The 23215-nt window shown below is 41.7% G+C and overlaps 3 protein-coding genes and 1 pseudogene across 4 annotated transcripts; all 4 read left to right on the top strand.

The window, feature by feature from the left end:
- Window positions 1–3412: 3412 nt before the first annotated feature.
- ACRALDRAFT_t121 lies at window positions 3413–3486 on the top strand (annotated as a pseudogene). Its single transcript has one exon. The product of its transcript is annotated as a tRNA-OTHER (tRNA).
- Window positions 3487–11394: 7908 nt separating this feature from the next.
- On the top strand, window positions 11395–13079 carry ACRALDRAFT_1075826 (uncharacterized protein). Its single transcript, XM_071018432.1, has 2 exons — window positions 11395–11551; window positions 11613–13079. Exon 2 carries the CDS (start codon window positions 11688–11690, stop codon window positions 12930–12932), a length of 1245 nt encoding a protein of 414 aa, XP_070876213.1. The 5' UTR covers window positions 11395–11551; window positions 11613–11687; the 3' UTR covers window positions 12933–13079.
- Window positions 13080–15921: 2842 nt separating this feature from the next.
- Window positions 15922–16640, top strand: ACRALDRAFT_1069796 (uncharacterized protein; the record flags this gene model as incomplete). The annotated part of the gene is made up of 4 exons (XM_071017702.1): window positions 15922–15939; window positions 16024–16074; window positions 16234–16339; window positions 16495–16640. 4 exons carry the CDS (start codon window positions 15922–15924, stop codon window positions 16638–16640), a joined length of 321 nt encoding a protein of 106 aa, XP_070876212.1.
- Window positions 16641–16939: 299 nt separating this feature from the next.
- On the top strand, window positions 16940–17188 carry ACRALDRAFT_2102851 (uncharacterized protein; the record flags this gene model as incomplete). Its single annotated transcript, XM_071023117.1, has 1 exon — window positions 16940–17188. A coding segment is annotated over one exon (249 nt), but the record flags the coding sequence as incomplete, so codon positions are not given.
- Window positions 17189–23215: the final 6027 nt, after the last annotated feature.

Genomic DNA, 23215 nt, shown 5'->3' with positions numbered 1-23215 from the left:
CTTCGAAGTAACTTTAGAATAAGGAACCTGTAAATAGGCGGCGACTCCCGGTAAAGCGCTTTAAAACAGGAGACCTTACTTAGCTATCTATAGCTAACTACTCTATACCTAGACTTTCAAGAAAGCTAAGCTAGTTATACTAAAAGTATAGAGTAATTAAAGTAATTAATTCCTATATTATTAAACTAGACGTACCCTTAGGGATATATCCCCGTTTCCACGTCGATATCTTAAAATAAGCTAGCCGCGACTCCCTCCCCGGGCAGGTTATAACCGACCCCTAACCCGAACTAATTAAGGACGCTCTCTATAATAACGAAGAGTACGAGGTAAAAAGTATCCTATATACACGGAAGAAATAGTAAGATTATAGCGTGTAATATAAGGTATTAGTATATGAGGCGGGATATATAGAACCCACTTAGGAACCGCTAGATACCGTATAGGATACTAAAGCGTTAAACGACTTTAAAGGAGAATATAGCCCTGTAGACAAGAATAATAGACCTTTATAAGATTACGTTATAAGGAATGTATAAAGATAAAGGGACCCTAATATAAGGGGAACACGACCTATAGTTCTAAGTTAATTAAGGGGGGGGAATTTACTAGCCCCTTTACCGGGTTTTAAGGAGACAGATAATACCTCCGTAAAGGACTTTATTTAGCGATATTATCGCCTAGACCCTCCTAGCTATTATTATTTTTATTATTAGTAGCGGGACCGCTACCTCCTTAGAAAGCGGCGAGGATACCCTCTAGGAGGCGCGTTATCGCCGCGCCCTATAAGCAAACCTCTTAGCGGAGGGCCGCTACTTTATAGCGGAGACCCTCGCCGTTATTAACGGAGGCGGAGTTAGCGGCGGTGGGCGCGGGGGCGGGGGCAGGAGCTGCCTCGGATAAGGAGGCGTAATAGTTACTACGAGCTAGCTTAAAGGCCTCGCGGAGCTAGACTAGAGTTAGTAACGACCTAGGAGAGGACTTGGGGATATTTATATCCTTATTATTAGGATTATCGCGTATAACGCGACCCTCCTTAGCTATAGGCTACACGAATCGGATAGCGGCGGCGGGGAGCTAAGAAGGTTAGCTATAATAACCTCGTTTATACATTATAGGGAACCTCTAGGACGGCACGTATAGGATCCTATAGTATATTCGTAGTATTTAGGCTTGTTACGGGCCACGCTAGGCCCGGACTAGTTATAACACGTTTAGTTAAATTTCTATTTAATACCGGCTATATAATCGGTATAAGAATAATAAAAAGCGTTATAGGGCCGATTAGGGGGGTAGGCTAGGCTATACTAACGCTTAGGAGTTAATATAGCCTACTAACGAGTCAGTAAGACCCTTATAGCGAAGTACTAGGCCTTATCACGAACCTCCTTTTGAGCCGGACGCTTACCGGTATCCGCTATAGCGGCGAGAGCTTCTTCAGCTATACTTTTAACCGATTAACCTCGGACCTCTCCTTTAAAGGCGGGGGGGCGCGATATTACTAGAGGCAGGATATTCCGACTATACCACTTGGATATTCCGACTCTAGTTCCGGTGGGTCCACTTTTTCGACCAATCAACTTTTACGTCCTAGACTATATACACACACACACACACATACACACACACACACACATACACACACACACATAAAGTTACGATCGCTACTTCCACCTATTAAGCTATTATCACGCGTAACCTTAATCTCCTTTAATTAATAACGCGATTACGCTTCTACTACCTATTTTCCTTGCTTTAGAATAACAATAATAATAACAATAATAATAATAAGGCGATATCCGTGGGCATAGGCGTGGCCGTGGAAGAGGTCGTGGAGCTGTTATTACTAGCGGAGGTCGCGGAGCTATTTCTTCTGCGATAGGCTTTAATCGAACGCTTATCCGTTAATTACAGCAGCAACAACTATAACAATAATAATAATATCAGGAGCGGTAGCAGGAGTAGGCTGGATATACGAATATAAAGATTGTTATATGACTAAATGGGTTATGTAAATATAGTTATATCGATACGGCTACGGAGCTCGGAATTTAGTCTCCGAGCTCTTGGGCTATTAGCCACTAGAGCAGGTATGGCTTATGGATGAAACAGGCTACTGGACGGGGATTCCTGGTGGTTATAGATAGCCGAGGCATAGCCTATATATAGCTTGGCCTCCTACGAGCCTAAGGTGTGGAATTAAGGTAATCTATTATATCTTTATAGCTCGGTTCGGTTAATTATAGCTTCACGTTATAGTTATAAGCCCGGGTAGTAGCAGTATACTAATAACTTCTACTACTTATAAAGACCGTTCCGAGTTATAATTCCTTCGTCTCTTTTTTCTACATCCATTTTATCCCCTATCTACTTTTATTATATATCACCTATTCCTTTATACCTGCACCTCGCTTACTTTCCCTTTTTCGAGCACTATAGCCTATACCCTAAAGATCGACTACGCGGTTAACGCTTCGGATATACCTAAGCTTATAAACTCGAATTATTAGATCGACTAATACTCTGCGGTTAAAGACGCGGCTCGTATACTAGAAATATAGTATATAATCGATCCGGATAAGCCTAATTAGTCTACTAATATCCCGCTAAAGCTTAATCCTATTTCCGAGTACTAAATCCGCGAGCGCCTTATACTCTATAGCGGCGGAGTCGTCACGCTATTATCTAATAATAAAGTCAAGGCAGCTCTGCTTAGGGCGTTATAGTCCTCGGATTTAAAGAGAAAGGAATACTAACCCCTTATTAGGAAGCTCGAAACGATCCTGTCTTTAATCCGGAAGACTACTAACATAGCCGGCTTCGAGATAGCTATCTCTAAAACTATCTTAGTAACGCAGGCAGAGCCGCTTATATCCACGGTCCGCGAAGGTCGCTATACTATTCGCTAGCTACTTAAAGCTCTTAAGAACGCCTACGCTCCTAGCGAGCTCGTTATCCTATCGACTATCCAGAACGACTACCGATCTATTCTACGCGACGCCTAATATAGAAATACTAAGCCGGAGGCTTAGTACGAAGCTTAGATCCGTTAATTATCGCGCGCCAGGAACTATAGATAAAAGGAGGTGGATAAGATTTTAATAATCCGCGAGTTTATACTAGCTATATATCGTTTTATACTCTAATAATCCTTTACTAAGCTACTTAAATTAGGCGATTATCGTAGGAAGAATATCTAGCCTAAGATCCTTAACTACGGCTAGTCCTTTATCGATTTTATTTATAACTTAAAGATAAACGCCTATAACGGCTTAGTAGTATATACTATACTTAGCGGCTATTCCGATTAACTAAAGGATAGCCGTTAAGGGGGTTGGCGGTACTATAAATACCCTTATTAGCGCTCCTATTACTAGAAGCCCTTATATTATAATTATTTAAAATACGCGCTGCCTCTATAGTGTAGTGGTGGTATACCTGGCATATAGTCAGAGGACCGGGTCGGTTCGAATCCGGCTAGAGGCGCATATAAAAGAGGGAACCCGTTCCTTTTTTACGCTACTCGGATCCTGTTCTAGGGGGCCCTTATCTACCTTAGTATATACGATAAGGGTTAAATAGGGGGCCTGTTAGACCCACCTTCCGCCCGGCTTCGCTAGTCGATAATAGGTGCCACGGGGGAGTTAGTCGCCTTACCGTGGAAAATAAGAAGATAGTACCGCGCTATCCCTAAGCGCGTGAGTAAAATACGCGGCGTCTTTTCCACGATACGGAGGCAGCCTCTTACGCTATTACGTAAGCGTTCTGCGTAGGCACGTAGCCCGCGTTAGCTCCACCTATAGCTATAGAACAGGGAAGCTTAGGAGCTTTAAACCCTAGGAAGCGTATATATAAGTCGCCCGTAGTGGGCCCGTAGGGTTAGCCCTAGGGTATATAGAAGGCGTATAAACCAAACCGAGATAATTATACGCGCGCCGTTAATCGAGCACGTAGTCGGCTTTAAAGCCGCTATGGGCAAAACGCCACCGGCTTCCTAGAATAGAAGCCACGAGTTTCGTATATATATTAAGTTAGTAACGGGGCCCCCGCGGTACCCGTATAAGGCAGTAATCCTAGAGGAGGAGGGTATAGGGGTTTTTATCTAAGTCTTATACTAGTTCCCTAAGTCTTATACTATGGTTTTCCCCCCTATAGGTATCTAAGAAGGACCGTATAGTTAGAATTCTGGCTCCTAGTATATATATAGGATAGCGGAGTAAGAACCAATAAACAAAAAATAAAATACGCGCTTACTAGTAGTAGCCCGGATTCGAAGGTCGAGCTGGATAAGGCCCGGTATAATAAGATCCGAGCAGAGTACTAGAAGTTATATTAAAAGCCGCTCCGCGAAAACCTAGTAAAATTAGGCTAGACTATTAGAGCGGATTCGTTAAAAAGCAGTAGCTCTCCCGCCTATCTAGGTTATATCGTCGCGGTTACTCTTAATCCCGATATAATCTATAGAGAGCACTAAGCTACGTAGACTTTTATTACTATAACGGCTAGCTTATATCCGCTCTTAAAGAGCACCTTACTTAATAACTACGGAGCTACCTATCTAGTAAACTCGCTTACCCTCCTCGAACCCGGTATATTCGTCCCGTGTAATAGCGAATATATCGAGGCCGGCACGACTTTCTTTCTAATCTTAGGCTATAGTACCCGAGTACTTTAAGGGACTTTTAACGGCACTAAAGGAGCTTCGAAGATGGATTTAACGCTAACGAAAGTAGCTGTTATTAAGGGGTTTTACATGAATATAGTCTCGGAGGCTCTGCTATAAAAGGTTAGCATTTAGGTCTAAGGCTATAATTACTCCCTACGCTACGGGACGCCTAAAAAGAGTATTATTTTATTAAAGATACGCCGTCGATATAACCTTACCTTCCTCGAATATAAGCCCTTTTCTTTATACTTCTCTTTTTCCCGTTTAGGCCCTAAAAGCTAGGGGGTGATTCTAATCTGTATAGACCCTATCCAGCTACTCGTGGTAGTAGCTTACCGACTAAGGCCACGCTTTTATCCTTTTTATAACCCTCTATATCCCCGTCTTAATATTAGGAATTTATAGTATCTTAGTGCAGGTTATCTTAGGCTAAAGGCGCTCCGCGCGCTGGTTAGGAACGCCCGAAATATATAGATTTCCGGAACTAAGCGGCGTAACTATAAGACCTACCGGATAACCTACTAAACTTAGGTTATCTTATACCGAAAGTTATAGAATCGCTTACCACGCCCCTTTTAGAGCGTCCTATAGGATATTAGAGGCTTTCCGAGCGGCTATAACGGCGATAGGTGGGCCGTCTTCCTTAGGAATAAATATAGCGGGTAGACCTTTATTATAACGTTACCGTATAAGATAGTAAATAAGGTATTCCGTATTCTTTTTAGCTTCGAGAGGTGGGTTAAGAGATAATTCCAGGTAACGATTTATAAACTACGCTCCGGTAATAAACCTAGCCTACTATCTTTAGGTAAAAAGTCGTGTTATAGGCACTAGAGCGGAGTGGAGGGTATAGACCTAGAAACGACCCCCCCTTATACTTATAAACCGAATAGCGGTATCGAACGCTTTATTAAGGAGATTACGGATAAAATAAACGCTATGCTTAACGGCGCTAGTCTCTTAGTAAAGGTATAGACGGAAGCGTTAAAAGTAGTAGTATACCTATATAATATAAGCCTATTATAGCGGCTTAAATAGAAATCCCTAGTCGAATTCCTTTATAACTAGTTTAGGTATAAGGCTCCGATTCCGATTAGAGAGTATACTCCTAACCTATACCCGGATTAGAGCGGCGTCTACGCTTACGGGTACCGCGTATACCCTTTAATCCGTAATAAGGAGGTAGGAAGAGATGAAAGGAGATTTAAGGTTAGCCCTAGGGCTTATATCGGGTATCTTATAGGCTACGTAGCTTATAATATCTACCGTATTTAGGTTCCGCTACTAGATAAGGTGATTTCTATATATAACGTAAGTTTTAATAAGCAGATCTTTTATAAGTAAGCTATAAAAAGCTCGGAGGCGCTGCCCGTAAAGGAGATTTCCGAGTAGATTATGTAAATTAAGGAGGAAGACTCGCTAGATAATTATTAGATCTTATAAGTAGACCCTTTTCGTATTTTCGAGTCCTATTCTATAAGCTTAGGGGTAGCAGATATATATATATATATAGGCAGCTCTATCCGGAAAACGGAGCGACTTAGCTACTATTAAGAGCAGCACTTCTTTTACCGCCTAGTATATACCGACCTAGTTTAGTCTTTAGACCCCTCGACCTTCCCCGGAACCAGCCTAATTCCAGGAAGTTAAAAGCAGCTTATCTATAGCTATAGCGATCGGTTCTAACCCTTCTAAGGTCCTGATCCTATAGGCTCCTACGGTCCTAATACCGTACACGTTAGACCTAGGCCTTTTTCCCGAACCTTATCCGGACTATAACGACCCGGAACTAGCTCCCGAACTAATTTTAGAGCTAGACTTATAGGTTTACGGGCCTTATTTTCCTAATAAGGTAGTATCTAAGCCGAGTTAGGAATAGGAGGAGCGCCTAACCCCTTTAACTAAGTTAATTCCCTTTACGGCTCCGACGTCCTTATCTACTAAGAAACGGCGGGCGGCACCTTAGCCGCCGCTAAGCGGTCCCCCGCGTAAAAGTTCTAGAATCGCGTAGATAAGGGCTAAGGGTAAAGCTAAGAGAATAGATCTATAGACTTACATGGCAGAACCAGATAAGGATCTAGTCTTATACTTTTTCACTTTTCCTATACCTAATTAGCTCGGAGAGGAAATTATAGCTAATCCTGCTAGCGTTCTAACGCTTTATTTAGTATTTTTAGCGGCTATTAAGGGTAAATAGGCAGAGACTTCCTTATCTCCGTTAGAGCCTAAGAGCGATAACCCTATACATCGCGATAACCTTAAGCCTCCGCTAAGGTACTAAAGAGATCTTTACTTATATCCTATAGACTGATAATTTAAGGAAATGGCTTATTAGGAGGTGAATAAGCTACTCGAAAAGAAAATATAGCGCGAGATCCCACGGAATAAGGCTAATATAAGGCTAATTCCCCTAATATAGGTTTTTATATACGTGTTCGATAAGGAGGGTATTTTAAAGCGATATAAATCGCGCCTTATTATTCGAGCAGACCTATAGGTAAGCTCCACGATTAAGGGCACCTATACTACTATACTCGCTTCTTAGTCTTTCCGTGTAGTAATAGCCCTTATAGTATAGTTCGATCTAGAAATTAAGTAGTTTAACGTTATTCACGCCTTTATTAACGCCGAAAGAAGTAAAGACGGCGAGCCTATTATCTATTAGTTACTAGATAGCTTTAAGAAGCCTAAGACTAGCTTAGAGCTTAATAAAGCCTTATATAGCCTACGCGATTCCCTTTTTTTATAGTATAATAACCTTACTGCTATGCTTAAATCTATTAGTTTAGTCTATAATAAGGAGGAACTATGCCTATTCTTTTTAGAAGCTCGTAATACCTTCGTGGTGTTCTTTATAGACGATATTCTATTCCTTTACTATTAGGACCGCCCACACGCAGCTCTTAAAGCTATTAAGGAATTAAAAAACAAATATAAGCTTTTTACGAAAGGGGACGTAGAGTAGTTTCTGGGTATACGTATTATCCGTGACCGACCTAACCAAAAGATCTTCCTATCGTATAAGTCCTATATCAAAAAGATCGTAGCTCGCTTTAACTAGGTAGATCGGAATATATATCCTAGTATACTAATCCCTGCTACTAAGCTCGTAAAGCGCGAGGATAAGGCGATACTATAGGAGATTAAGGCTTTTTAGGAAAAGGTCGGCTCCTTACTCTATATAGTAGTAATACTACGGCTAAACGTCGCGTTTTCTGCTTCCTCGCTCTCTAGGTTCCTAACTAACCCGTTAAAAGAGTATTAAGAGGCTATAAAATAAGCGATCCGTTATCTATACGTGACGCGGCACTTAATAATCCAGTATTGCATGGATTCAAGCTGCGTAACGTGGGCTATAGTCATTATAAGCGACGTATCCTTTACTAACGACCTTAAAACCCGGCGTTCCTTATAAGGCCATCTTATTAGCCTATTCGGCGGCTTAGTGGTTTAGAAAGCCTTAAGATAATCGACTATCACGATATCTTTAACGGAAGCTAAGCTGCTCGCTTTATAAGAAACTACGAAGGAGACTATAAGCTTAAAACGGCTATTTACAGAAATACGGTTTAACCCCAGGAACCCCTAGGAGATAGCCTATAATAACTGCTAGACGATTCGACTTATAGTGGAAGAGCGCGCCCGAATTAAGACCAGGCTTTGTCACGTTAATATTTAGAGCTTATAGATACGTTAAGAGTATAAGAAGGGAGCTTTTTAAATCGTCTACTTACTAACCGCTAAGATACCGGTAGACGGACTTATAAAGGGCCTTAGTCGTTAAAAGTTTAAGTAATTTAAAGTATATCTTAACCTAGCTAGTGGGCGACGATTAGGAATCCAGAGTAGGGTAGTAATAGGTGGGAATTTTTTGGCTAATGCCAGGATAGATAGCTAAACTACTCTAATAATACTTAAATAATAATATTACTATATCCCTTAACGGTAGCACTATCACCCTTAGGGGCACTTTTATTCTTAACGGCCTTAACGGCCCTCTCCCCCTCCTCTCTAGCTTAGTTCTGCTTATTCTAAGTAGAGGGGGTAATACCGCTACGTAACGCCCCGCGATCTCTAGCCCGGCCCTCGCGGGCCTTATCGACTATACTAAAAATATCTTCGATAGCCGTTATTAAATAGTGTTTAATCCTCTTCTTAGGATTGGCGCTAGAGGCGGTAGCCGTACTAGCTCCTAGAGTAGCGGGAGCCCGGTGGACTGGCTTAAAAACCCAAGGATACTTAAGATTCTCTAATATATTATCTAGAAAATAAAGGCCGCGGCGGAGCCGCTTAATAAGCTGCTCGAAAACGTTAGAATATAGCTTAATAGTAAGTAACAGGAAGAGTTCGAGACTTACTTTTTAGTTACCCGCGTTATCGGGCTTTTTAACTAATTCTTTCTCCGCGATAACGGCACGGAGAATTATAGGAGCTATAACCGAGGTACTATAGGCGTTAATATTAATAAAGCTTACTTTAGATAAATCAGAGCTTATTAAGGGAGGCACTTATACCTATTAGAAAAACACTTATAGTACCTATTTATGATACTATAGGTAGTAACGCAGCGGTCGAATTTATTATAGCCGGCGATCTAGCCTTTAACGCATCCCGTATAGGGGATTTTAAACTCCTCCCCTATAAACCTAGGAGGCGGGCTTTTAGCCGAAAAACGCTTCTTAGGAGCTTTAGCGGCGCTGCTACTAGCCTCGGGGGTAGCGGCGGTATTAGCGGTATCGGCGGCGGCGGCGGTGGTAGCGGTATCTCTAGTAGCCTTACGAGTATTCTTCTATAGCTCGGTTAGTAAAAACCACTCGTCTCTCTTACTAATAATAAACTCACTTTAACGGGCTTAGTGACCCGACCTGCCTTAACGGTAGTCTTCTTAGTGGTCTTCTTAGCTGGGACATTATTCTTCTTAGGAGCCTATTCCTATTAGCACTTATATAGCTCTCCTAACCGTTTTCGAGCTTAGCTTATTATAGTAAGAAAACGGAGAAGATAATTAAGAGCTAGGAGAATAAAAAAACTAAAAAGATATCGTTAAAAATCGTTAAAAACGTTAAGAATTGTTTACGAAGAGGTTATTTAACTAAAAGAACTCGATTTCGGCCGCCGGGCTACGAAAATTATATATAGCGAGCGGTCTACTAACCTCTAGCTTATATTACTCTTAGGTTGCTATTATAGGCTACCTATTTACTTTATTCTGATTATCCCTTTCTATTTCTTTTATATTATTTTTATATCTCTTTTAAACCTGTTTTCCTTTATGGTTTTCTATTAAATGGCTCTTTAAAGCTATTTTGACTATAGTTTGATTCTAACCTAGGCGTATTCCGAGTGTTTTCGAATAAACAGCTCGAAATAGGGGGTGTGTTATATAACTAAATGGGTTATATAAATACAGTTATGCTGATACGGTTACGCAGCTCGGAATGTAGTCTCTAACCTCTTAGGCTATTAGCCATTAGAGCAGGTATGGCTTATAGATAAAACAGGCTACTAGACGGGGATTGCTATTAGTTATAGACAGCCGAGGCACAGCCTATATATAGCTCAGCCTCCTACGAGCCTAAGGTATAGAATCAAGGCAATCTATTATATCTCTACAGCTCGGTTCGGTTGATCACAGCTTCACGTCATAAGGATAAGTGACGGGGAACTAGATTCTATAAAAAGGCCCTAATTAGTGGTAAATAGATACAAAATAGAATCGCTAATCTTCATTAAGCAGTCAAAATCATTTCAGTTATTCGTACTGCCTTTAATTAATCTAAGCAATTAAATTAATCTAAAGCGTTAAAAGGCGTTAGAGTGGTTTATAACCGTAGCAATGTCTGTTATTCCGAAATAAGAAGGAAGTGGGTCTATATCAGAACTATAGTCGGAAAATCTAAATAGTATAGTCGGAATATCCTGCCTCTATAATTAATAGTAGGCTACTCGTTAACGGTGCCCTTATAGGCGTTATAGGCGCTATAGCGGTAGGCAGATATCTAGAATATAACCTGTTAGCTATAACCTAGCTATATTAGCGCGAGGGCTTATTAAGGGACTTATAATAATTAATTAAATAATTAAAAAGATAAAATTATTAAATTAACTAAATAGCTAAGAGTATAGAATAACTACGCCGCGAGTTAGCGGAGAATAACACGTCTCTTAGCACGGAATAGGTAACGGGGCTTACTACTAAAAATAATATTATAGGCTTCTAAAGGAAGAATTAACTATAAATAAAAAACCAGGTAAAACTACGCTTATACTATAATATCGAACTATAGAATATAATAAAAGCCTATAAAGCTATTTATTATAATAGTTTATTAATAAAGAAGAAGGAGTAACTAGGCGTTGTAATATAAACAGTAGGCGCTTAGAGGGACGCGGAACACTAGCGACTTATAAGCAAAGTCGCTATAAGCGCTACATGACCCGAACCTGCCCGATATAAGGGAGGATACACGCCTCCCTCGCGACGCGTTAGATACAACGGATTCGGTCCTTAGTTATTACGGCCCCGGGGGTGGGGGGGAGGAGGGGGGTTATATATCACGGGTTAACCCCTTAAAAGTATAGTTCCGGTATAAGGCCGGAACCGCTAATCAGCATATAGGCCCGATACTCGGACCTCGCGCTACCCTTACCGCTGATTCGTATAAACCTAGTAAATCCTGCACTTCTCCAGAGACCTTTTCCTTTGCTTTCCTTAATTCTATCTAATACAATTATTCGGCCTTACTTAGTACGACCAACCTATAACCAGCCGCTTATATATTCGCGGGATTCCGCTAAGTTAGCGGAATTATCGAACGGGGCCTAAGTGGCCCGTAGTTCCTAATATTTCCTTATTAATTGGTTCCCTTATATAACTTCTGCGAGGTTGGTATCCTAATCTGTCACCAGGCATTAACTACATCAGCTGACTAGACCGGGTCACCAGCTAGCGACAATTACCGTTGACTGGAAAGGCGGACGAGAGGAAGCGGACAATAATCCTACACGCACTTCCGTAATCATGACAATCAAGTCACTCACTGAATTGTGCATACAAATGTGCCAGAAGCACATAAACCAACTCACAAGCTTCGGCAATGGTGATGGGTTGGTTCCCACCCGCTATGCTCGTGAGATTCTTCTCAGGGTCACCGACCCCGCTCAGCTCCGCACAATCGAGATCAATTCTCCATACATCGACACGGCTGATGTGTGGAAACGCCTTATAACCCGGGATTTCCCAGTAGAGAGTCGTGGCAAGAACTACTCGCCTCCTACACCCACGAAATGGTACGAAGTCTACGATAAATACTTTAGTGAACGCCACATTTCCCAGATCAAGGCAGAAGAACAGCTGCGTCGTCAGTTTCAGGGACTTCAAGAACAAAAAGATTCCAGAGTTAGCAAGCTAGTTGACCAGCGCTTTCTGCCACGGCCCCCGAAAACCGGTCGCATCACGGGGCTCCATACTGAATCCTCCAAAAGCTCGCACTCATCGAGCTTTGGCGGTGGAGGCAAGTCAAGAGTAAACAGCGGTGCTAGTATTCTCAGAAGAGCTCGAAGGGAAGCAGCAAATCACGCTCTGATGCGTGGTGTCCTTCCAATTCCGTCTAGGACGGTTTCGCCAGCAACAGTGAAGAAAGCGCCGGCATGCATAGTGGAAGGACGTCGCACAGCTGCACAGCCATCTCTTAGGCCTCATATGTCTCCGGCTCTCCCATCTACGCCAGCTGCTTGTCGGGAGAGACCAAGTGGTGATGCCAGATCTGGAAGCATTCCTGCTGCTTACATGGCGCCTAAGACTATATCAGGAGCACGTCGCAGTTATGCCAACCCTCGTTATGACTGTGGAAGTGAGGCAAGTGGCGACTCAGTCGAGAAACGGAGTCGTATTTCTATTCAACGGTCTCCAGGAAAGTCGCCTTCTCAGCCCGTTACACGCCCGGTTCTCCTCTCCAATGCACCTAAGAGCAATGGCGCCGTAGTTACGCGAAGCTCGAATCAGCAACCTCATAGTAAATCTAACCTCACTATAATATCCTCATCGACCTCCGAGGATCTGATGGAGCCTTCAGCTCGTGGTGAAAGGCTGCATCAAACGATATCAGCGTCATATCTTGGTAGCCCTGAGGAATCGCAACCTTTGGGGCCCTCAAAGATAACCTCCCATGCTGCAGCTTCCGCTCAGTACTCGCCCTTCCTCTCCACCAGGAAGCGGAAACGTGTTGATATCTTCATGCCAACAAAGAACCGCCGACGCTCCTAAGTACCATTGAACGGAAATCAGGACCCAGGTCCCCCTAATAAAGGCTGGGGGAAAAGACAGGAATAAAGCTTAGTCTCTTAAAGCGACTTGCTTTAAGGGAAGTAATAGTAGACCTCTAAGGAGCTAATAATCGAATATAGCTATTTTTATTTTATACTGTAAAGACATTATCAATTTAATTATTAAAAATAGCTTATATATTATTATAAGTATTATTATATTATGCTATTATAACCTAACTATATATACTAGGCTCTAGCTAATAGTCGTTCCGAGACTTAGAATAAGGGAAAGCTATTTAGGATAAAAACATACTATATAAGCTGAGCTAAAACAGTAACGAAACGAGTTATACTGCTTTAAATTATATATAAATTATATTCCATAGAATAAAGAAGGAAGTTTTCTAGGAGATTAGATTATTATATAGAGTTTATTAAACTAATAGATTAATAACTAATTTTATATATACTATTTATATTACACTTAAAAGTTTTATCCACTTTACCACCTATTAAAGCTATATTCGCTAAGCTGCCTATAGTATTTATCTATTCTACTAATATAACTTCTTTATCACTATTACTAAAATAACCACCTTAAGGAGTATCTATACTAAGTACAGAGACTAGGAGCTCTAAGTATATTAATATAAAACTAATAGACTAAATCCCGGAGCCTAGCGCTTCCTAAAGCTAGATAATCCAGCTCCTATACCTGGCTATTTAACTACACCGACCTATATTGCTATTCCGGGTATAGGTAATACAGATAACTTAATAGTTTATCAACGGGCATCCTATACTGAAGTATATAGATAATTAAGAAGAATATAAGAAATACGATAAAGCTAAAAGGGTCTTAAGGCTATTCTTAAGTAGACCAAACATATAATTATCCTAAGCTGCCGGGGGGCTCTATTAAAGAGCACTATGCTATAGAAGGTGTTGGCTATCGTAAAGGCAGGCGCCGCTGCCTATATAGCTACTTGTAAAAGATTTATAACACTTACCAGGACATAGAAGGGAAGAGGAAGATCCAGAGTTAATAAGTGATAGTAAATTATAGAAGACTATAAAGACTATAGGATTCTGATATAATAGGGGAGAGAAGACGGAAATGAAGGGAGACTAGAAGTCTAGTATATATAACCCTTCCTTTTATAAGCGGCTAGTCACGTGTTTGTTTATAAGGTAAGAGCGACTAATTAAATTATCTAAAGCTAAAGAGCAAAGGAGGAAAAGGAGATATCTCTGTAGGTGCGCGCGACCTAAATATAATATCGCGGCGACCTACTAGCCTCGCGATATAATTAGTCGGAAGATCCGGTGCTTTGCCAGATTATACCCACGGGGTTAACCTGTAATATTACCCTCCTCCCCCCTCGGTTAGTCGTTAGTCTTTTTTTTTTTTTTTTTATTCATTACGCGCATGCAGCCCTAGAGCTATGGCGCGGCGGGCTATAGCGCTAGGCGCTATAGTCCTAAAAGACAGCTAAGTATAGTCCTATATATTGATATTATACTTATACTAAGTAATAATTATAATAATAATAAGTATAATATCTAAGTTAAAATAAATAGTATATAGTTATAGCTATATAACTAGACGTTTACTTTATAACCAGCTTAACCTATACTATAATACTATATGTATTATACGTGTATATATACTTAGCTTATAATATATACTATATAAATATACTAGGTATCGTAAATACGATATCTTAGTTATAACTTATTATAAGTAATATGGCGTGATAACTATCGCGTAGGCTGTTAATATAACAGTCGCCACCCAATCTTTCAGGGTCTTTTGCTAGGAGTACCACTATTTACTAGCGGCCTGTCTACTATTTATAAGAGTACCGGTTTTCCGCCACCCCCTGCTTGGTCTTCCGGGTCTTCTTAAACCCTTTCGGGCTAGAATGATCCACTATATCTCTATAAGCCGAAATTAGGTGGGATTTTAAGGTTTTTCTATGTATATATACATAAATAAAAGAATAAGTACGAGGAACCACTAGCCTCTTGAAAAATCAGCCACCTGAATTGAGACCAGCCACTTACCGTTGAATCCAGCCTTTTTAACGCGTTGAATCCAGCCCCTTTAACGCGTTGAATCCAGCCACCTGTAACGCCGTTGGATTGATCGTATTAATAGATGTGATGCTGCCGGGCGTAACCTGATATGTAGTGGTTTAATTGACCTGCCTTTTTGATGATATCGGGGCCTTTTTTGTAGTGAAATCCGTTCTTTTTATATCGTTAATCCTCCTATAATAGCCGTTATTATATCGAACCCGGGACTAAAGTATACCGACCGCCTTGAGCTCCTGTAGCTTGTTAAATAGCACTTCGCCCACCTGGGCTATATGGTTATAATCCGCCGAACTAAAAAGAGAGTGACCGGGGAACCATACCTTGTTTATCTCGCCTATGACCGCGGCGGCTTAATGAGAGAATCCACTGCCCGATTTAGAGCAGGTAAAACAGCTAAAACGGGATGTAAGTGGCGAGGAGACCTGTCTTAGATTAGGGATGAATGGGTTTACCTTCCCGTCGATCCCGAATATAACCACGAGCCGTTAAATGGAGGCGCCTAACGCGTAGCGCCGGGCCTGCGTAACGTGAGCTGGAATATTATCGGCGGCAGAGACTGGGTCCGGAATTAAGTGGAAGACCTCTGTTCCACTAATAACCTAAGTGCCCGTGATATCTATAACTAGATTAGAGCTAGGGCTATAGAACTAGGCTATATAAACCTATTATTAACGGAATAGGATATCCGTAACTTTAAGAGGGATCTTCGGAGGCAGAAATACGGCCTGATATCGGTAACGTAGTATTTTTTAAAGGAGCTGCAGGTAGAGGGCTCGGAAGCCCTATATATGGATACCCACTACTCCTTAAAGGGTAGGATTAATGCCGTTTTTTAGACGTATCGTGAGTGCGTCGACTAGTGGAAGAGGAATTCGGAGCTGTTAATAATGGATAATACTTATAAGGTGAGTCTTAATTAAGTAAAATTAGATAGGAGGACCCTTAACTAATAGGTATAGGTTAATCGCTTTAATATACCGCTCTTCTAGGTGATTAGCGTGACCTCGACCTATAGGTCTTTTAATTACTGCTTTGCCCTGGTATTAAGTAAAGACGAGGAGGCGTTTTAATAGGTCCTGGAGCGCCTAAAAAGGGTGATAGAGGAGGAGAAGATACGGCCACCGGAGGTGGTGATCACGGACTTCGAATAGGCCCTCCGGAACGCCCTAATAAGGCTTTTTTTAACGCCTTGATTATAGCTATGTGTGTGGTATATTATGAAAAACGTGGTGTTGTATATTAAGAAGAAGTGGTTAGGTCTGCTGGAGGGCAGTAGCTTAGTGGAAATCCGCCCACGTAAAGGCGGTAAAAGCTCGGAAACTTAAAAAGGTATAGCTTTATTTTAATCTACCCGACCACCTGCTATTTTAGGTATAGTTTTGTTTTAACCCACTTTAATCTAAGAATTTTATTAGATAAAAAATTTTCACTGTTTTGATTCTAACGCGTTACTATAATAGCTTCTCCTACCGATCCAGAAGACCTTGACGACGAGGAATTTGATAATAACGCCGCCGTAGAAGATCACGATAATACCGCCTCCGCCGCCGCTATTCGGGGCCTCGGCCTTGTTAACGAAGTCACCGTCGACGGCCCGGCTGCTTAATCATCGAAAAACCCATTAAATCCACGCGTTATGTTATTAGATCTGTCTATAGAGTATAGTCCCGATAGGCTCCTGTACGCATAGAAGTGCTGCGTATACGTAGCTACCGAGGACGCCTTTTTAAAGGCGTGGAGGAAGCTGCTATAGCGGTTCGAAAAGCGGTAGCCAGGTTAGTAATCTGCCCGTTACTCTATTACTGCTTTAAAAGCTAACCTCCCGCAGATATCGTGACCTATTTAGAGAACCAGTGGCTGCTATGGCGCTGGCAGTTCTGCGAATTCGGCGTTAATTAATAACGTAATTACGGTATCAGAATAACTAGCCGAATAGAGTCCTCCCACGCTAAGCTTAAGAGCTATCTTCGGAACCGGCTCGCCGACCTTTATCTTCTATTAACAGTAATCTATAGGATAGTTAAAAATAAGGCGGTAAAGCTAGAGCTAGAGGTTGGTTTGTTAGTAAGGTTAACGCTACCGACTTATCGTAGCTATAATACCGTTAAGCCGTTAATATCGAGGGTTAGTTATAAGGCCCTTAATCTACTATAGCAGTATTATCTTAAGGCTTTCGACGTTTATTAAGATTAATTAAAGTCCGCGAGGCCGAAGGAACTGCCGCCTTATAGTGGGTCTTTTCGAGCGCAGTTTAGGCTGCCCTGCCGGCACGAGCTCCTTTAACGCCTATAGTAATCGATTAATCTAACTGTTAACGATATGGATCGCTACTGGTGGCTTAATTAGTCTCTGGTGGGTTGCCTTCCCTATGCCGCGTCCTGATTCTATTTAAATAACTGACTTTTTACCTGTATTTTAGCCCGATATTCGTGCCCTGCAAGACGATCTTCGAGAACCCGACCCCGAGGTTATAAGGAATAGCAGGATTAAAAACAAGCCGTAGCTAATACCGGCGGATATCGAGGATCTAGAGCCGGCCGACGAGTCCTTTAGCGAGCTATTTATTATATAATCCACGTTAATAAAGAGGGTCCTATCGGCCTAGGAGCGGGTAGAACCACCTGCCGCCCGGAAGAGGCAGAAGCAATAAAAGGCTCCGAAGAAGATTATAATCCGTGGTCGGAAAAACGGCGTCGACTCCGAGACGATCGCTAACGCCGTCGAGATAGTTCTGCAGCGTTAATAGAGTCAGGCGACTTAATCGGGGCCCGGCGAGGCTCGGGCCGTCCGAACTGAATCGTTTTCTATATAAAATCAGTGGGCGCCGGTTCTATCGTAGGGCGTTACTCCTTAATAGTACCCGTATCACGATCCGTATCGTGTGCCGCCGCTGCCGGCGCCTCGGCCTCTTAAGCCTCGGCTCGAGCCTCGGTTCGAGCCGCCCCTATTAAATCAATAGGCGCCCGGTAGTTAGTTTTGGATTAGGCCGTTATAATAAGAGCCGCCGAGCTATCGGTAGTAGTAGTAGCACTCGTAGCAGCAGCAGTATTAATTGCAGCAGTAATAGCTATTGTAATAGTAACACTAACAGGGTGGATATCACGGTCATGGGTGGAGTGGTGGTGGCTTTAATAACGGGCTAAGGTAATTATGTGGCGTTCCTCGTACTTGTTCTTTTGTTTGTGTATGTGTATATAGAAAAACCTTGAAATCCCACCTAATTTCGGCTTGTGGAGATGTAGTGGATTATTCTAGCCCGAAAGGGTTTAAGAAGACCCGGAAGACCGAGCAGGGGGTGGCGGAAGACCGGTACTCTATTTATAAGCGTCCTGAACCTAATTAGGAAGGTTACGCGAGCCCGCGTAGTAGTCTATATACGTCACGATCTTGGCTGCGGATGTCCTGTATAGATATATCACGATAAGGTTTTCCTCTCCTTAGCTTATTACGAATGTCCGTTACTGTAAATTCACTGCTTATTTTGACCTCCTTCTATAAAGCTCTAGTTAAGAAGAATACACGCTATCGTGATAGAAGTGGTTGTGGAAAAGCAGGTGGAAAAAGTGGTGGAAAAAGCAGATAGAAAAAGAGGTGGAAAAAGCAGGTGGAAAAAGAGGTGGAAAAAGAGGTGGAAAAAGAGGTGGAAAAAGAGGTGGAAAACGAGGTGGAAAAAGAAGGTGGAAAAAGTAGGTGGAAAAGGTTTTATAGTGATAGGTGGTAGTGGTTACGTAACCTGTATAATAGATAAGACCCTATCTGTGTAATAGATAAGACCCTATCTGTGTAATAGATAAGACCCTATCTGTGTAATAGATAAGACTCTATCTGTGTAATAGATAAGACCTTATCTATATCATATTATATGTTACCTTGAAAAATTTTTACCTCCTTTTTCCACTACTTTTTCCACTTCTTTTCTACCTCCTTTTGCTACCCTAAGGATATAATACATTTTAAGGTACTTTAATATAATAGACAACATGTCAAAACAGCTGCGATTTTATAGTATAGGGCGTTAAGTATAAGTTATATTGATTGACGGCTGCTTTATGTATATAGAACGCCTTTTATATACCTATATACCTATATACCTATATACCTATATACCGGTACGGGATATCTGCAGCCAAGATCGTGGTGTATACAGACTACTACGCGGGCTCGCGTAACCTTCCTAATTAGGCTTAGGACGCTTGCAAATAGTAGACAGGCCGCTGGCAAATAGTGGTACTCTTTTGCCAGCCCCGGATCCAGGAAGAAATCTTAGAAGTCAGTTCTTAATATATAACTACGCGTTTGCGTAATAAGCAGTAATCCTACGGATCTACGAATTTAACAGTTATTTACTTGATTTTCCTCTTTTCCGCGCCTATAGACTACTACTCGTAGTCTAATCTATTAAAAGGTTATAAGCCCGGGTTAGCAAAGAAGGAAATCTACTCTTTTTTACCCTATTATTCTACTTAAAATACCAAAAAGACTCTCGCCTTTTCAGGTCACGCAAAAATACCAAAAAGACTCCTACCTGCCTTTTCAGGCCATCCCTTTATCCTCCCCCGGTCGCAGATCCTTATCTCCGACCGTATAAAATCCCTTTATCTCCCGAAGATAGCCAATTAATTCGAAACGTTCGTTCCGATACTATGGTTTAAAGCTCTTTATTCCTGTTCCGGAAGAACTACACGATCGGAATAAGACTCTTTGTTATAATCGGATATACTGTTTCTTTGTTTATAAAGGGACTTTTTAAAAAAGAAGAAAAATAACGAATACGTGGATTAAATATAAGAGCTATTATATATCTATAAATAATAGCTATAATAATTAAGCTACTTGACCTACCGCGCTGCCTGTAATAATAGGATATTATAACGTGGTATATAAGTGACATGCACTAACCGTATATATCTCTGGCCAGCCAGTACTATAGGACCTACAAGAGGATTTGAGTTAGGCAACCTTAGGGTGCAGTAAATTATATATAAATAGGATCGATTCTCTAAAAGGGAGGGCGAGGTTCCGGTCGTGTATATCTACGGGGGAACCTCGGACTATCTAAGGCTAGGGCCTATACTGGGTATAATGCTGGGACGGTACTAGCACCAGTCCAGCGCTATACTGGCTTAGTGCCGGTATAGGGCTAGCACTAATCCAGCGCTATACGGGTTTAGTGCCTGTATAGTGCTGGCACTAATCTAGAACTATATGGTTTTAGGTCCTGGTATAGTACCGGATAGTGGTGCGTAGTATATACCCCGGGAGAGATAAAGCCCTGCGTCCCGCGGGCTTCCCTGTCTCTTAAAGTCTATAACGTCTAACTTAGACTCGGCGTGGCCGATTATTATACTAGTAATAAGTGGTAGGCGTGGGTATATTTCTTTATTCTTAGCCGAGGCTAAACGATCTAAAGGAAAAAAAAAACTATAGTATATAATAGCACTTCTATAGCGTAGTTCCCTAACTCCGTTAGGCTCTATCTATAGCACTAGTAACTATACCCGGCTACCCGTCCCCCCGTTATATAATTACTAACCCGGGACTTAATATAGATAAAAGGAAAACGAATTATAAAATTATCGGTATTACCTATTCCCGCTCTATCACAGGATCTTGATGTCTAGGGCTCCCGGCTATAGGTCGGGCAGACCCTATTCCTCTAAGGGTATTTAGAGGATCACCTCCGCGTCTCTAGGCTGGATATTATCCTTATAGTGTTTAAGCTTACCGCCGAGTAAATTATATAATACTAGTAATCCTTTACGTTAGTTATTCTCATAGTGGTTATAGATAACCGCTATATAGTGGATAGTGTCTATGATTAGCTAGGCGTCGCTTATTAGTCTTTCCGCTATAGTGATACGCTTATTATCGTCTAGGCTCCTATCCTCCTTAAGCTTGGCGACCTGGGTAAGCGCCTCTATACGCTATATTACGATAAGGACCGGTATATCCGCGGCTTACTAGATATCGTTATTAACGACATGCTCGTTAATAAAGTCTATTACGAATTTGGCTATAGGTAATAGTGTCACAATAGCGTATTAGCGCTAAGTCACGATAACTAACTTATAGCCCTTATATTCGAAGTCTTATCTCGTGATCTGGGCGTTAGTGTCTCTAAGGCGGCCCGCGAAGGCCTTCGTTGCCTGAATCTATATCTTATCTTCCCCACGAATAGTGAATAAGAGTCGTTTAGCCGCTAGGGCCGATCCCGCCTCCTTAAGCGGTCGCTTAGTGCCTATCGTAGTGCCCGGTATAAAAGGTCCCGTAATTACTGGGGATAGCTATAAACTCGTCTACGTTAGGATGTCTATAACGAAACGGATAGTGGGTATAGGCCTTTTTCTAAAGGCCTATAGGTAATTCTTAATGGCTGCGGCGTGCTATTAGATATACTCGTAGTGTTCCTTAGTTACTACGATAAATAGGTCTAAGTTAATTTCCCTGTCCCTAAGCTTATCTACGGTATCTACTAAAGCGAGGCTAATACTATTTATCTTGTTAATCTTATTAATTATCTTGGCTAATATATTATTGCCGTGGAAGGCTAGGCTATAACGGTTAGTGGGGGTATTAGTTACTTATATTAGCGAGCCGGTTTCGGTTACCGTGAGCCGAGTAGCTTAGTAAGCCGATCCGTATAAAAACTGGCTATTAGGGCCGCGGGGGGTATTATACCGGCCTATAGCGAGATATTCCTTAAACGACTAATTACACTACGGCTAATAGGCGATAGTGCTAGCGTTATCTAGCAGGAATTATGGTTAAGGAAACTCGAGGGCGATTTCTCGGGCTTTAGCTTTCGTGATATACCGGTTAGCTAGTTCTTCTAGTATAAAGACTATGCGATTAAGACGCCTATTCTGGGGGTCGTCGTACCCCGAGTCCGATGCTTTTTTACGGTACTATTTAATAATGCTTTCGTGGTCGTTACACTACTACTTAAATACGGGCCCGGTGGTGGTTAGATAGTGGAACACGCAGTTCTCGTCTCTAAATAAGGTGATGGCTCTAAAATAGCCCTTAAATATCAGCCCTAAGCCGTTATAGCCGTTTCGGAACTAACGCGTAAACTCCTCTCGGAGTTCTTAGTCTTTGGATCTATAGACGTTTATAGGGTATACGACGATATAAAAATTAGCGATAGGAGGTATTAACTAGGATAGCGATAGATAGGGAGGCAGGCTGCCTATAGGAAATATACTAGGAATAGCGCTAAATAAAAGCTTATAATAAGGAAATAGGGCTCGTGGGCTCTATATAATACGGTACGGGTAATAGAGATAGGGGTTATTATAAGAGAATTATTAAACGGGCTTATAGTTAAAGTGACTAGTAATCGCTTAACTATAGGTGGAAAATAAAGGGAAATAATAAGGCTATAGGCGGCTAAGAGAATTCTTTTATTTTCGGGCTAGCTAGGCTGATTTATATATACCCCGGGGCTATATAGCCGGTAAGGCTTCTATTCCTGCCCGTTTAAGATCAGATAGTGTTATTCTTTCTATACCGGTCGTGCCTTCTAAAGGAGTATTCGTTATCACGGGGGACGGTTCTTTAGCTCTAGCCTGGCTCCGCCGCGAGGCTAAATAGGTCCCTTTAGTTTTTTAGAGCTCGCCGGGCTTTAGTCTTTTAACTTCCTTTACTCCCTTTAATACTAAACAAAGCATTTCTAAAGCTCTTTAACGTTTCTTGAATTCCTCTGCTAAATCCGGAGCTTCTATTACGTTTATAGGTATCCAGATATTCTACTAGTCCGGCTAGTCCTTCTATCGAATAAGGTACTCGGTGCGTGGCTTACCTCTTCCTTTACGAGTAATCCGTTTATCTAGGATAGCGTTGATCTTATAGTGCTTATATAGGTCCCGCTATTACTCTTAGTTCCTATCTTATACGTCGACGGGTCCTTTAGTCTTAGGTGTCTCCGTGAACCTAATTATTTAGAGTTAAGTAATACTAATAACGGGGTATATATTAAGAGTCTTAGGCAGATCTAATCGGTACGCTAACGGCGATACTTACTTAAGGACCTTAAAGGGGCCTATCCGTTAAGCACCGAGCTTAGGGCTAGCCTTACCTAGGAGCGAGTATCCGCGGCTAAGGCGGATATATACACGGTCGCCGGGCTAGAACCGAATATTACGCCGTTTCTTATCGTATAGGCGCTTTATATATATCTAA

The sequence above is a fragment of the Sodiomyces alcalophilus genome, assembly GCF_042370955.1.
Source record: "Sodiomyces alcalophilus JCM 7366 unplaced genomic scaffold ACRALscaffold_3, whole genome shotgun sequence".
NCBI classification, from domain to species: domain Eukaryota; kingdom Fungi; phylum Ascomycota; class Sordariomycetes; order Glomerellales; family Plectosphaerellaceae; genus Sodiomyces; species Sodiomyces alcalophilus.
Note: the sequence above shows the minus strand (reverse complement) of the source record. Positions and strands in the feature narration are given on the sequence as shown.